The 14,098-nt window shown below is 47.6% G+C and overlaps 1 protein-coding gene across 6 annotated transcripts in view; it reads left to right on the forward strand.

Annotated features, from left to right (window-relative positions):
- The window catches only part of SPTBN1 (spectrin beta, non-erythrocytic 1), a 204,033-nt gene that overhangs the window by 73,454 nt on the left and 116,481 nt on the right, over window positions 1-14,098 (forward strand). The window contains exon 1 of one of the 6 annotated variants that reach the window (XM_032497552.1): window positions 8,852-9,263. The exons of 4 other annotated variants lie outside the window; for them this stretch is intronic. In XM_032497552.1, coding sequence (XP_032353443.1) covers window positions 9,155-9,263 — 109 coding nt within the window. In that variant the 5' untranslated portion in view covers window positions 8,852-9,154. Of the gene's footprint in view, window positions 1-8,851; window positions 9,264-14,098 lie in introns of those variants that run through there. One more of the 6 variants, XM_032497554.1, reaches the window with a different exon arrangement.

Below are 14,098 nucleotides of genomic sequence, written 5' to 3' on the forward strand. Positions count from 1 at the left end.
TGCCACATGAGGGGGGCTGACAGTATGGCTATCGGGTTTCTGAGAAGGAGCAATCGTCTCAGCCGGAATATCTGGGAAGCCTTCCTGGAGGAGGGAAGTTTTGAGCTTGGCTTGAAGGATGGGTGGACTTTAGATGATAGGTGGACTTTAGACTGGAAGGGAGAGAGCAGGAGAGCGCCAAGAGCAGAGGCATGGAGGTGGGAAAGCCCGAGACAGGTGGTGAAGCTTGGATCAGATTTGGCTGGAGCAGAGGGACAGGTAGGGGTAGGGGACGAGGACTGGCATTTATTGAGCATCTGTCTAGTGTCAGGCACAGTGTCTGGCCCTTTACCTGCATCATCTCAGCATGCTGGGAGGGAGATTGACATCCTGACCAAGCGCTTGTTTGAGGACATCAATTTCTCCCCACCCCATCTATACCTGGGACCTGTCCACCTTAGAGTGAAAGTCAGTCAGTAAAAGGTCAGGGATGGATGGTCCATTTCTGTAAAGAAGGTCTCCAAGGGAGTTGATAATATTCATTCTTTCACCGTAAGCCTGGAGCCTGCCTCCCAGTGCATGGCAGCTGGTGGGCCTTGGTGCTCCTGGGTGAGCAGGCTGCCCATGAATTATTCAGGGCCTGTGCCCAGCCAGTTGCTGCCTGGCAAAGTCCTGTGGGAAGGAGGCTGTGCTATCTCATTGAGGGATCGGCAGAAGCTCAGGTGCCAAGGAGGAAGGAATGGTTGCACCCTTAAAACATTTCACGTTTTAACATGCCAGTGCTGCATGTGCTGCTCCGTGGCCCTGCACCTGGGTAATCAGGGCCTGTTTTTCAAAGAGCAAGAAATCAGCCCCCCCTCCACCCCAATTAATAAATACAATACACTGCACACTCGTGGTAGTATGGCGCCTGTTGGCAGCGATTTAGTTAGAAGCCGCATTAAAATTGTGAATATGATGGTAGAGCAACAGAGAGCGTTCGGGGGGCAGAAACCCCATTCTGCTCTGGTCTTTTCTCAGCCAAGGAGAACACTGTTGTCGGTCTATTCAGAGTGGTACTCACTGTAACTGTCACTAACCTCACTTGTTCTATTCTACCACGTCTTTGTGTGTCATGCCTGTGTGTCCTGCTTACTCAGCTAGGCTGGAAGTACCTGCAGAGAAGAAATCACTTCTTATAATGTGGGGGACCCTCCGATGGCCTGTGCTGAGGACATGGTGGGGCTGAGAACTTGTTGGATGGGTTGGCGTTTGCTCTCTGCAGACCAGGCAGTGTGGGGCCTGTGTCTTGATGATGAGGTTTAAATCCCCCCACTCCCCTCCTCCTCTCCTCTCCAGGTGCTGTTCAGCCTGCTCTTTTCACCTTTTCTCATTACAGCCAGACTGTGTTAAGGTCCTGGAAAAGATAACCTGGGTATGAATGGCTGTGGGTAAGGTCCAAAGGCCTGTTTTCCCAAAGGCTAGATTTGTATTTCCTCTTTCCCCATGTCTTTCCCAGGAGCAGTGCCACCAAGAAACGGCGTCTTCTCACTGCCCCACCTGTGTCCTTGTGAAACTCTGGCCCAATGGCTCTGAACACCTGTGTCTGTCAGCCTCTTCCCTCCACGCTGGAGGTGGGAAGCGGAACCAAGAATCGTGGGCAAGCGCAGGCCTGGGCCCGCTGCATTCCTCAGCTGTTCTTTCCTCTGAACCACTCTACCTGTAGCGAGGAGCCCGATCTTGGCCCTGGCTGGTGTTACATACTCACAGGCATAGCAACACCTGTTTGCCAAAGGTGGGGCCTCTGGACTGGGGCATTCTTTTGCCTGTACAGGGCAGCTTTGTGTGTGCAGATAACAGATGAGATAAGAATGCAGGATAAGGTTTGGCTGGGGCTGAAGATTCAATAAACTGCATTCCTTCCTTCCCCAGGACCTTGGGTGCTTGTCACTGAGTGTAACTTGCCATTTTTCTCCTTCTCAGCAGAGATGTCAGTGCTTTGTATTCAGTTCTGCTGTGACCAGTGGGACAAGAAACAGGAAGAGGATATGAATAAAAATTAGATTTGCCCTGGTATTTCAGCCATATAAGTAGGTGATTTTGTGGGAATGGAGTGTGGCAGGTGGAGGGAGGGAGAAATCCATCCATCCATCCATCCATGGCCTCCAAGGAACAGAGTTAGCAATTGTTGTCAGTGGAAAATACCTTTAGCCCTCCCTTTAATCTTTGTTCTCGTTTTGCTAAGTCCTGAAGTATCAAATCTGATAGCCCCACCTCAAACAGACATTGGCCTTTCTGAAAACATAGGCCTCTCATAACTTATTTCATGGTGAGGATTGTGTTCTTGCTATCTCTGAGACACTGCTACTTTTATGACTAAAATATGATTTTGAATATGCCTTTCCCAGTGTGTAATGGGGTGAGTTAAAGAGAAGGGAAAGGGGTTTCTCAGTCCCTCCCAGTAGGAGGAGTGGTCCTGCTATTCCAAACTGTCCTTGTCCCCAGATCCAAAGGGGTGACCACTTTGGTTCCCAGCCTGAGGACGGTGATTCCACGTGGAACCCACGGCATCCTCCAGCGGGTAGCTTCCTCGGTGAAGAGGTGGGGTGGAATTAGTTTTTGAAATTTCCTCTACAAGGAGTTTAAGGACTAGTGATCATAGCTGCTAGGACAGGTCTTTCTGAACATTTAACTCAATCGTAGAAAAACTCTATGAGGTTGGTCCCATTCTTGTACCCATTTTTCAGGCTCAGTGAATCACAAACTAGGAAGTGGCATAGCCAGCTTCCTAGATTCCAAGTCTTGTTTTTAATCACCTTTCTTCCTCCAGCTTTGCATTTCCAAAACCCGACCCAGCTGCTCAGTGGGCGGTACTCCAGGGGTAAGGAGAGGGCTGGTCTCAGTCCTGACCTAGGAGTCGTGTGGGATGTGACGGAGGAGGGTTGCTGCTGACGGCTTTCAGCTGCCCGGGCCATGGGCCCTGAGAAGGGAGACGTTCTGGAAGGGTGGCAGACAGGTAGCAATGGCACACAAATGCCATTGTCACAGATGTGTTCTGCCAGTGGGACTTTGTGAAAATTGTTCTTTGGGATGGGAAGAAGAGGTTTCAGATAACTTTTTGTTTTCTGGTTTTGGCTGGGTTTCATGGCTGTAGGCTTGGTTGAGTTTTCTGGTTAGGAAGGCAATTTCGATTGAGAAAGCGATGGGTTTCTAAGAGAAGACACATCCTGAGGCAGGCTTTGGACAGTGAGGAATGCGGGAACTAGGTAATTCTCAGGAGGGAGACTCTCCAGGCATTATAGAGTAGAAATAGAAGAAGAAAGATCACAGTTGAGAATTCAAGACTAGGGGAAGTGGGCCGGGGGCTCCCGCAGAATGGAGCAGCTGGGCCCGAGAGGAAAGACAGAAGTAGAACTGGAGAGATGAGGCAGAAAGATCATGTAAGCTTTAGCTGTGTGGAGCGTAAACGCAGTGGCGTGATTTGGAGCTGGCTTCTCTGTCTGGCCACAGCGGTGGAAGAGGATTATTTTGGTGGTAGTATTTTGGTTTCCTGTAAAGAAATGCTTAGGAGAAATTGGCTGTGGTCATCCATCTGTCAAGGGATTTGACAGCAATGAACAAAAGGCAGATCTGGAAACAGCGATAGAAAGCAGCAGAGAATTTGGCAGAAAAGTTTATATTTGAAACCTTGTTGTTTTCTGTACCTCTCTGTTCCTACCACCTTTTCCCAGCTCTTGGGTTGGTGTTTTCAAGTCCTTGAATGTGTACAAATCCCACCACATCTTAGTATTTTGGCCATCCTCTCCCAGACATTTTCAGTCTTGTTAATGTTTAGATGTTCAGGAAATCAACCACCTCATGGCTTACCCTTTCAAGCTCCCTGTAATGCAGGAAAAGTGTTCCTTTTTTTTTTTTTTGACCGCTCAGACTATATAAAGCCTTTTGGAACAATCAGAGGTTTCATCTCACCCCCTTAGTGTTCCCATTCACATGCTACATGCTAAGTCATACAGAATCTCAGCTACAGGTCCACCAAGTATGAGAAAAGGAATAAAACCAAACCCAAACAAGACCAAACAAAACCCTCCCAGCAAGAGAACCCTCTAAGTAGTAACTTTGGTGTGAACCAGCAGAGAATGTGCCCGGCCCTGACCCAAACTTAAGTATTTATAGGTTCATGTGGAGGCTTGCTTGGGTTTTAGGTTTGCCTTGAGATCATTTATCGAGTCTTAGGGGTTTTCTGAAAAGTGTAGAAACCATTAGTAAACTCATATACTCGGGGCACTAGACTGGTAGGTCTGCTGTCCAGGTGTGACTGCTTCACCAACTGTGGGGCCCTGAGCAAGGCATTGCTTCTCTCTGAACCTCTGTTGCCTTGTCTGCAAAATGGACACGGTACCTATCTCACTGAAGAAAATGTACGTGAAACCGTTTTATAGCCGTAATGTTGTGATGTTATTATGGCCATTCGGTTCATGTGGAGATTGATGTTAATTGGGACTACAGTGGAAGTCTCCAAGAGAGGGGAACCCGAATAACTCATAAATACATTTAGAACCAGAAGGAATTTTTATGACCATGGATTCCAGCCTGTTTGACTTATGAGTGAGGATTGCAGGGCCCAGCGGGGTAGGACACACATGCAATTCCTTGGCTCCTGGGTGGCCCTCAGGAGTTGGGGTGAGCCTGAGTGCCTGACTGTGGACTTGAGTCTTTCCACCACACCACAGCACTTCTGGTTTGTGCTGTCTGCAGATCACTGGAATGACTTGGTTTTACCTTTCTGGCATCACAAGGTCAGCAGATACGTGTGACTTGGGCTCAGTTGCTTCAGTCCCATAGCTGACTTTACCAATCGGTCGTGGCCATCTTTCATTGTGCCTTGGAATCTTCATGCAGCTTGAAGGCAGGCAGAACCACTCGTCAGAGTTGGCCACGTGTGTCCGTATCCTTGGTGGTGTGGGTGAGGGACAGTCATTTTTTAGATTAGAAAAGATGGAGAAGATAGGGTAAAATTGCAGGGTCTGTTTCTTCCGGAAGCTTGACCACTGAACATTCTGAAAACTCTCCCTGCCTTGCTGTCCCCAGTCATCGGCTGCATGTTTCTGCTGGAGATGTCCGCAGCGTTCTTTTTCCTAGATCACTATAAATAAAACTGTGACTTGGACCCCTGGCCTCTTGCTTTATTAAATTAGAGATGGGCAAGCACCTTTACATTCCTACTTTCCTCCTCAGAATGTCTCCGTCCTTGCCCTCCTGCCTCTGAAGGTAAGCTGACCTCCTTGGCTGAGGCTAACACAGGCCACCTACCCCTGTGAGCCATCTCCCATTGGCCTTTTCCTGCCTGTACCAACTCGGGGCTGGAGCCTGTGCACAGAGGATGTGCCCCAGAACCCTTCCCTGGTCTTACCTTTACCGCCTCCACCTTCCTGTCCTGCACCTTCCCTTTGCTCCTCACTCTCCAACTCCTGTGACTTCACATCAGCTTTTCTTACCCCCTGATCTCCTAATTGACACACTGGATCACTTTTTCTCTGACTGCTAGTTCTATGTTCTTTCTGCAGCACATGGCGCCACCTTTCCTGCTCAAGTCTCTCTCCCCTCTCTTGGATTTTCATTCTATAACTCCTTGGTTTCTCTGCTCTTGTGTCTCCTCCCTCCCAGATGCTGGCCCAGATGCTCTCTGCTTGGGCCCTTGCCTCTTATGTCCCTTCCTAGACTTCAGCCTACTGTGCATGGGCTGTATCTTCAGCCTTGAACTCTATGTCCATGTCCCCAACCATTTCTGGAAATGCCCCCCGTGGTGTTGCAGCCTGTCTGGAAGGAAATGTTCAATCCTCCCCATACTCCACAGCCAGTTCTAAAACCCCAGAGTCCTCTTCAGCCTAAGCCTTTGAACCTCCCAAAGCCTTTGAAGTCCCATAGGGCTTTAGCTGGTTACCAGAATCCTATGGATTAACTCTTGCATCAGTGCATTCCTTTTTGTTCCTGTTTCCACACCCTGACTGGCCCTTTGATCTGGACAAGTGGACCTTGCTGCCTTCGGTGTCTGTCCTTCCCACCCATTCTAATCTACCACTGCCAGATTAATCGTCCCAAAAGCCCAACCCAGATCCCATCCTCCTCTGGCTCAAAAATCTCCAGTGGTCCCAAGCCTGCCTCTCTTGGCTTCCCTCCTCCCTGACCATTGTCCCTTATACTTCAGTCAAATAGTAGCCCTCACTGGTGCTGTTCCCCAGACAGTCCAGTCAGTGCCGGTGCCTTTCCTGGGGCTGCTTTCCCCCAGCTAGAAGAGGAGGCGTCCCCCTTGTCAAGTCTGTTGATAGTCTACCTGTGTTTCCAGGTCTGGTCAAATGCCAGTCCCTCCTGGAGTTGTTCCTACCTGCCTTCCTAGGCAGATGTGACCTCCTTGTCCTGTGAACTCTTGTAGCTCCACTACCTAACCCTTGCCTTGTTCTTCTGGTTTTGGACTCTTGGCATATCTGCCCCATCTCCTTTGGCCAGCAACTCTCGCAGTTGTCTTTGACTCCTCCAAAACACTGGACCATGTGCCCTGCACACAGTTGGTGTCCAGTAGATACTGCACGGAATAAAGAATGAGTGCCTCTGGTCTGCCTTTACCTTCTCCACACTGCCAAGGCGGAGGTGGTCATGTAACCTGTCAGGGTTGGGTCCTCTTCTTCCCTGGCCCCATCACACCGGAGCGTTCCCACTTCTCACCTCCTGCCCCTGTGGGGTTATTAAACCCTCCCCTAGCCTCAAAACCTTTCTTTCTAATACATACCTGTGTTCTAATGCTCCTGGCTTGTTCTGTCTGCTCTTTAGTATCGGGTGTGGCTGCACTAGTCCCAGCTTCTGTCTTCATCACACTGCATGTAACCTGGCTAATTAGAAAGCTTAATTTACCTCCTTCCGTATACCAGAGGGAACTGAAAGGGAGACTCTTAAGAGTGGTGACTCATACTCTATTCACTAAGTGGCTTAAAGATTAAAAATAAAGTGTTGTCAGTTGGCAGGCACTTTGTAGTCTCATTTTGGTGCCCATAGCTGGACACTTACAGACTTACCACTTCACCAGTGTATTTAAAAGTGAAGAGGGGCCTGTTAAAAATATGTCAAATGAGGAAGTTCTCTATCCTACACTTTGTAGCCTTGATGTGATATAGTGGGGAAAATCCAAGAAAAGGTGCATTTTGCAAGAAATACTCCCAATTTTGAATAGTATGAGGGCATTTTCAGTAACTTTGTAGGCAGGCATTAATCATCCCTGTCTGACAGCGGAGGTTTAGAAAGAATCCAGTGTTCCTTCTAAGGTCATAGGTGATTAAGAGGCTTGGCCAGGACTGGGAACTCAGGTCTTGGGAATTCTAGCCAAAGGCCTCCTCCAAGACCCCTCATTTTGCCACCTTGCTGTTAGCATTTTCAATTGCAGTAAAGGGGCTTTGGAAAATGCTCTACATCTTGGATGATCAGACATGTCTTTGAATCCTGGACCTGGCTTTAGAAAGCTGAAGGTTGACACTGGAGGAATTAAATACATTCGTGCGGATGGAAGGAGTAGGGTTGATCTGAGTTGGGGAGTTAGCTAGACTCTGGGTTTGCTTTAACTTTAGCCCTGAACAGGATGCAGTTACTTGAATTACAAGTGCCCTGGGGACTAAAGTAAACCTGAGGTGAAGGGAGGCCCATCTCTTTAGTGCAGGTTGGAATCCCTTAGGAATGACATCACCTTCTTCAGTGAGTATGGCTGGCTTCATGGCTCCACGCTGGAAATGCTAAACTTGTATTGTGTTGTCTGCCTGTAGTTACTGAGAAAGGGGATGGGTGGGTAGGGGGTAACTAGGGTCAGTTATGTGTTCCCAAGAACACATTTTGATCACTGTTATTTTCTATGTAGGGGATTTTATTTTTGGTTGAGATTGGTGGGAGAAGCAGCTAGGGAGGAGAGTTTTAAATTTCTGAAGAGCTCAAAAGTGTAAAGCCTTGTTTTACAAATCACAGTAGGGTTTGAGGGTAATTTCTTTTATCTCCTCATTGGTTCACAATCATCCCGGTCACGGATTCCGGAGGTGTTTACCTGTGTACCTTTCTCCCACAATGCCTTGCAAATCGGTGCTCCCATAAATCTTGCATCGAGTTACTATTACAGGGCCGGAGTTACCCCAGAAAACGTCCGCTTAACATCTCGTGCTGGCAGCAGCAGTCTGTTGAGAAGATTCTTCCGTGAGCCTGAACTTACACGTCCCGCCCCCAACCCTCGCTGTGGCCTGGCCCAGTGCCCAGGGGGACTTTGCGTTACTTTCACCCGCTGGCACAGCCCGGCCGCCGCCGCGTGGTTGGCGCCCGCGCGGTGGGGACGCCGCGCGCGCCCAGGTGCGCGGTTCGCATGGCCGCGTGATCTCCGCAGACGCTAAATAGTGGATGAGCCGCCCGGTCCGGGGACCTACGGGGCTCCTTACCCTACCGGCCGCCTCCTTTTCATGTGATAGTAATCAGAGACTTTTCCGTTACGTGAGGCTCTCAACAAAAGATCGTAATTCCAGCAGCTTTGTTTGGGAAGGTACCACCGCTGCAGGCGCGTCCTGAGCCCGGCCAGGGGGTCGGGGCTCTGCGGCGGCCGGTGGGTGGGGGGCCGCGGCCGGCCGGCCTCCCCTGCGCCCCTCGTGGTACAGCCTGCGTTTCCTCTACAATGCTGTTATGCTAATCAGGTGACATCACCGCCGGGCGCACGGCGAGTGGCTCCTGATTAAATTACAAACCGGCGGCCGCCACGGGCAGCCGGGAGGAGGTGTGTGAGCTGCGCCCGCGAGCTCCCGGGCTTGGCGACCAGGGCGTGCTTAGGATTGGCCATATTTTCAAAAAATTTAAAGTAGGGCTTGCGCCTCCCTCCCTCCGCCCTCCCTCCCCTCCTCAGTCATTTATTTCAAGGTTAGAGCCGAGGGCCACAAAAGGAAGGAAAGCAACAAGGAATTAGATGCGTGAGTGGCCGGGCTAAGGTGGACTCTCCTGCGGCCAACTTGCTATCAGATCACCCCGCTGGACTTTCAGACCGGAATGGGGCTTGCCTAAGGTCCAGCCCTTTTAGCCCGGGCCGGGAGCCAAGCATTGCGGAAGCTGCTGCGTGTTGGATGGGGGTAGGAGGGGGCCGGAGCGGGATTTCCACCGTGCAGCCCGCCGGGGCGTTACGCCGGGCATAATGGAATTGCACAGGACGTCTAGCATCTCCGGGCCGCTGTCGCCGGCTTACACGGGGCAGGTGCCTTACAACTACAACCAGCTGGAAGGGAGATTCAAGCAGCTACAAGGTAAGCCCCCCTCTCAAAGGCCGGGCCTGCCCTGGAGCCGTACCTCCGGGGGGTTCTGAGGCTTTATTTGTGCCATATGGTACGTGACCCTAATGAAGACCGCCAGCGGCTCCCGGCCCCAAAGCCTCTGGTTGGCTGCGAGCACCCCATTCACTACTTAAAGGAGACAGTTTCTCACTCTCTTCTCCAGAAAAGCCACCATTTGGAGTCTCCCTCCCTCCCTCCCTCTCTCTCTCCAGTTTCCCTTTGGCTTTCTTGGTTGGCAGGTATCTGATGCCCACTGCACACACATTTTCTGCCCTTTTAGCTGTCTTGCATCTTGCCGTATCGGTGCTAATAAACCTATTAGCATGCAAGTATTTGATTCCCGGTAGCCTCCGTCTCCCAGCCCCCATCCTCTTACCTCTCGGAAGCCTAAAGGTGTAAAGTGCACCACCGGACACCCTGTAGAACAATAGCAAAGGGGAGGAGGGAGTGGTCTTTTTGTTCCTAAGCTTTGGGTAAATTACAGTTTTGATTCTGAAGCTTAATTTTAACTCTTTTGATGTATTGTGTTGGGATAGAGCCTTCCCATCAATTTAGTGGGCTGTGTAATTTATAATAAAAACCATTATTGTCATTCCAATGCTTTGGGTTGGATTAGTTGGATCAATTACAGGTTACTTGGAGTCTGTGTGAGTCTCAGACAAACTGAATGACTCTAATATTTTACCTCACATATTTTTATGGAGAGCGGTGTGTGGGGTGAGGGCCTGCAGCGGGAGTGGCCCCTGCAGCCTTTGGCCCTGCCAGCGGGCCTGGCCGGCCACGTCTTGGAGCTTATACATGAGAAAGGATTCCTCACTGAAGACAGGACTCCTTCGGTTAGGAAGCCCCTGGAAGTGGTAGGATGGGAATGGCTCTAGTGGGAAAAGTAGCCTTTGCAGACCTTGTATGTTTCTTATTTTAACTCCTCTTGGTGCCACAAATGTGGTTCCTGTGAGGAGGAGGAGGAAGGAAGGAAGCAGCTCCGTCCTAGAATGTTTTCACTGGGAAGAGGGGGGATGAGATCTTTCATTCACAGGTTTATTTGTCTTGTGAAATAGTTGACAGTAACGACACTTTTCTGGAAAACAAGAGGCAGAGCAGGACGTGATTTTAAACATTTGCTGGGCTTGCTGCATTCCTGAGGCAGTTAGCTCAGGGGAAGCTCCGTATCTTTGCTTCATTCCTCTTGAGCTCTCTGAAGGTAGAATTTGCTTTTTGGAAAACTTAGTGGAGGCCAGGGGTGGTGAGGGGAACTTGTAGGTGGTAAATGGATGAGTTGGGGGGGGGTGTCCGTTATCTTCTGGGTGTGTGATCAAAGGCCCAGAGTTTGAGGTTTGAGGTTTGAGAGTCTGAGAATTCAGAATGCACCTCTTCTTCAAACGACCCAGGCTCCCTCCTTCATTGTGTCCCACTGCTGAGAGCGCACCCATGAGGATCCTGGATCAGAAGACCTGTCCTCAGTGTCCAGCCAGCCCCCTCCTGCAGTCTCAGAAGAAATGCAAAACCAAATAGAAAATAGAAGAAGGTGTGGGGAGGAGTGTGCCCACAGGCCCACCCATAACAAAAGGCTGTTATTCTGAAGGGTTGGAGTGTGGCTGTAAAACTGCTCACTGACGAGGGTGGAGCTTACACACAGGAAATGTCTTAAACCGTCCTCTCTGGAAAAGTAAAATTTAAATTAAAAAAGTGGGGTGCCTCTGATATTTTACGTTGTGTTTCCCAAGGAAATTATTTCAAAAGGGGCAAGCTTCACGTTTTGTGTGATTTTTTTGTTTTAATGACCTTTGTCCCCTAACTTAGTTCCAGATAACTTTCTTATTTCTAAATATTGTGGTTTTAGGGTTGCACAAGTTTAGTGTTGGTATTTCTATAACAGAAAACCACCCATGTTGAGGAACTGAGAAAGTGTGAATTAACGCTCAAGTGTGGTGGATCCCAGGAGAATTATGAACAGTTGGCATCGTCCTTAGTAACAAATGGAATTGACTGCATTTTAAGCAATTTTAGGAATATTTTTGATAACCTTTTCCCATCCCCACCTTCCACTCACAGTCTGGTATTTGTTACTTACTGTTTAGTATTTGTAGTTCTTCCAGTCATCACATCTTTGATATAGATTCTATCTGCCAATTTAATTTTGTGCATGCCTACTAAGCTGCCTTTTTCCTCTTTAATCTTTCCTAGTACTTATACTCCTCTATTGTCAAACGGCTCATCTGAATCAGTACTGGTTTTTTTTTTTTTTAAGTGCTTCTTATATGAACTTATTCATTTAGCGTCTACACCTGAGAGTCTGAAAGTACTGTAGTTTTTGTAGGAGTTATTTCTGCATTTTTGTTGGTTTCAAATATTTTCACACTGGATTCTAGAAATTTCAGGAGGGATCAGACTGAGTTTTGATGTTCTAGCTAAGGGAAATACGATATTAAAATGAGTCTGGTCTTTTAGATTAAAATTGTTTCTTCTAGATTTATTGGTAAGTAATAAGCAAGTGTGATTAAAAATAAACTTCATTGATGTAAGGGATTGAGGTGCAGAGTCATGTCTTGCGTACTGATAACTCCTTGTAGAAGACCACAGCCAGGACTTTCCGCCCCTGATGGCTTTGAACATTACCCACTGACACCCAGCAGGCACCTGATGGGCACACCCAACATGCACTCAAGCTCTCTTTCAAGTTTTTCACCTGCAAGATTAAGTTACCACCTTCCTCAGAGTCTGTTCATCTATCTTATAAAGTTGGAGTCATTGTTTGGTTTTTCTTTTTTAAAAGAGGCATGCTGAAACACAACAGAATTCAACCTCATGTGTTTTTTAAAAAATGTGTTTGTAGTAACAGAGGTTCCTGATGATACCTTTTCTCCAGTTTCACATCAGCTGGCTCCACTCCTTATGAGGCAGACCTCCTGCTACGTCTCTCCTCGGAAACCGTGGCTCCTGCCTATTGTGTAAATTAAATTCCAGGCTCCTCAGCCTGGCACTCAGGACCCTCCTCCAAATGGCCCCAGACCACGAAATTCCGATTCCAGCTCTTACATTCCAACCCAACCAAATAAATCTTCCAGGTGGGCAGGCCTGCAGCTCTTCATGAAACCCAGCCCTGGGTTTTGCCTTCATAGTCTGCCTTCTGCCTCAAGGGCCCTGCCCTTCCCTTTTCCTGATAGAAATCCTTCCTGCAGTTTAAGACTGTGCTTACATTCCATTATTCCATAATGCTTCTCCTTGGCTCCTCATTGAGTTGGTGGGGAAAAGGTCTCTTGGGGTGTTTGCCACACACCAGACAAGTTAGTAGGAGCTTTGCCTGTGGTGTCTCATGTTGTCTTCACAGCACATGTATGAGGTTGTTTTTTAATTAAAGTTTTTAATTTAAGTTCTTAGTTATAGTTGATGTACAGTTTATATGTTACAGGTGTACAATATAGTGATTCACTTTTTATTTGTGTTATACTTTATAGTATTATAAATATTGGCTATATTTGGCTGTATTCCCTGTGTTTTACAATATATCCTTGTAGTTTATTTGTAATAGTTTGTACCTCTTAATCCCTTACCCCCACATTGCCCCTCCTCCCCAGGTTTGAGAGATAAGATGGAGTTGAACAGCTTGTCCCGGGTCCCAGGTACTGTTGATGTCAGGCTGCACATTGTTGTTCTCGAAATTTCTACTCCCAGACTTCTAGATATTAATATTGTATTTCTGCCATAAAAGAGGCAGGGTGACCTTGTGAAATGCTTTCCCCAACCTCCTTCCCTCGCCTGCCTGCCAGCCCTGTAGAGCGCTGATTCTGTCAGTTCTGGCCATCGAGTGGAGTTGTAACAGCATCAAAATGAACTTTTTCTGCCTCCTTTGCAGCCTGACCATGACTCCAGCACCTGGCGTTTCTGGAGAAGGTGCTTTCTCTTAACTGTTCTGGCTCAGTGAATTTGTCGCACTGTCCAGAAGGAGCTGTGAAGTGGCCTGTTTTTACTGGGAGGGAGGGGACATAGAGGGAGACTGAAGAGTTGCAGGCCATGGGAGGGAGTTTATTACATGCTGTCTCAGGGTTGCCTTTAATTTCTTCATTTTTTGATTTCTTAACTGCTAGGGAAAGAATATTGCTGGGTGTACACCCATGGATCATGATGAAAATGTATTCTTAGGTTTTTAAGAAGAACTTTCCGGATTGTTACGGTACCTAGATGTTTTTCTCGTGTAATTTCTTAAACCTTAGAGAAAGATTGCTGGGTTTACACCTGCTTGTCATAAGGAAAACTTAAAGTTCTTAGATATAAAGTAATAGCCTTCAAATAGGTCCCATTGTGACAGTGAAAAGGTTTGGTGACAAATGATAACCCTGGTTTTTTAGGGGAGAGGGCAGGATTTATAAGAACATTCCTGGATTTACTGAAAGCATAAAAGATTGGGGTTTTGGTTTGGATAGCTTCCAATACTGTACTATGATACTGTGGACTTTCTAAGGCCAGAAAACTTTGTAGTATAAGCCATCAATTGAAAAAAAAACAAAAAAACAAACCCTCCTTTCACCAGTTACCTGAGTTTCAGCTCAAAATTTAGAGGTTCCTAATGGGTTTGTGAATTGGGATCCTTTTTGAATGATGTCCCCCTACTGCTACTAGTTATTATTAATATGTATAGTACTTAACGTTAGTATGTATCATCTTGCTTAATTAACTAAATGAGATTATTCAAAGTACCCAGCATGGAATCTAGTACTTAATAAGTTCTAAATAAGTGGGTATTTCCTTAGATTAATAATAATCCTAGAATAAAAGATATTCTATTACTTTCTGTAGATAAATAAACAAAT

The sequence above is a fragment of the Camelus ferus genome, chromosome 15, assembly GCF_009834535.1.
Source record: "Camelus ferus isolate YT-003-E chromosome 15, BCGSAC_Cfer_1.0, whole genome shotgun sequence".
NCBI classification, from domain to species: domain Eukaryota; kingdom Metazoa; phylum Chordata; class Mammalia; order Artiodactyla; family Camelidae; genus Camelus; species Camelus ferus.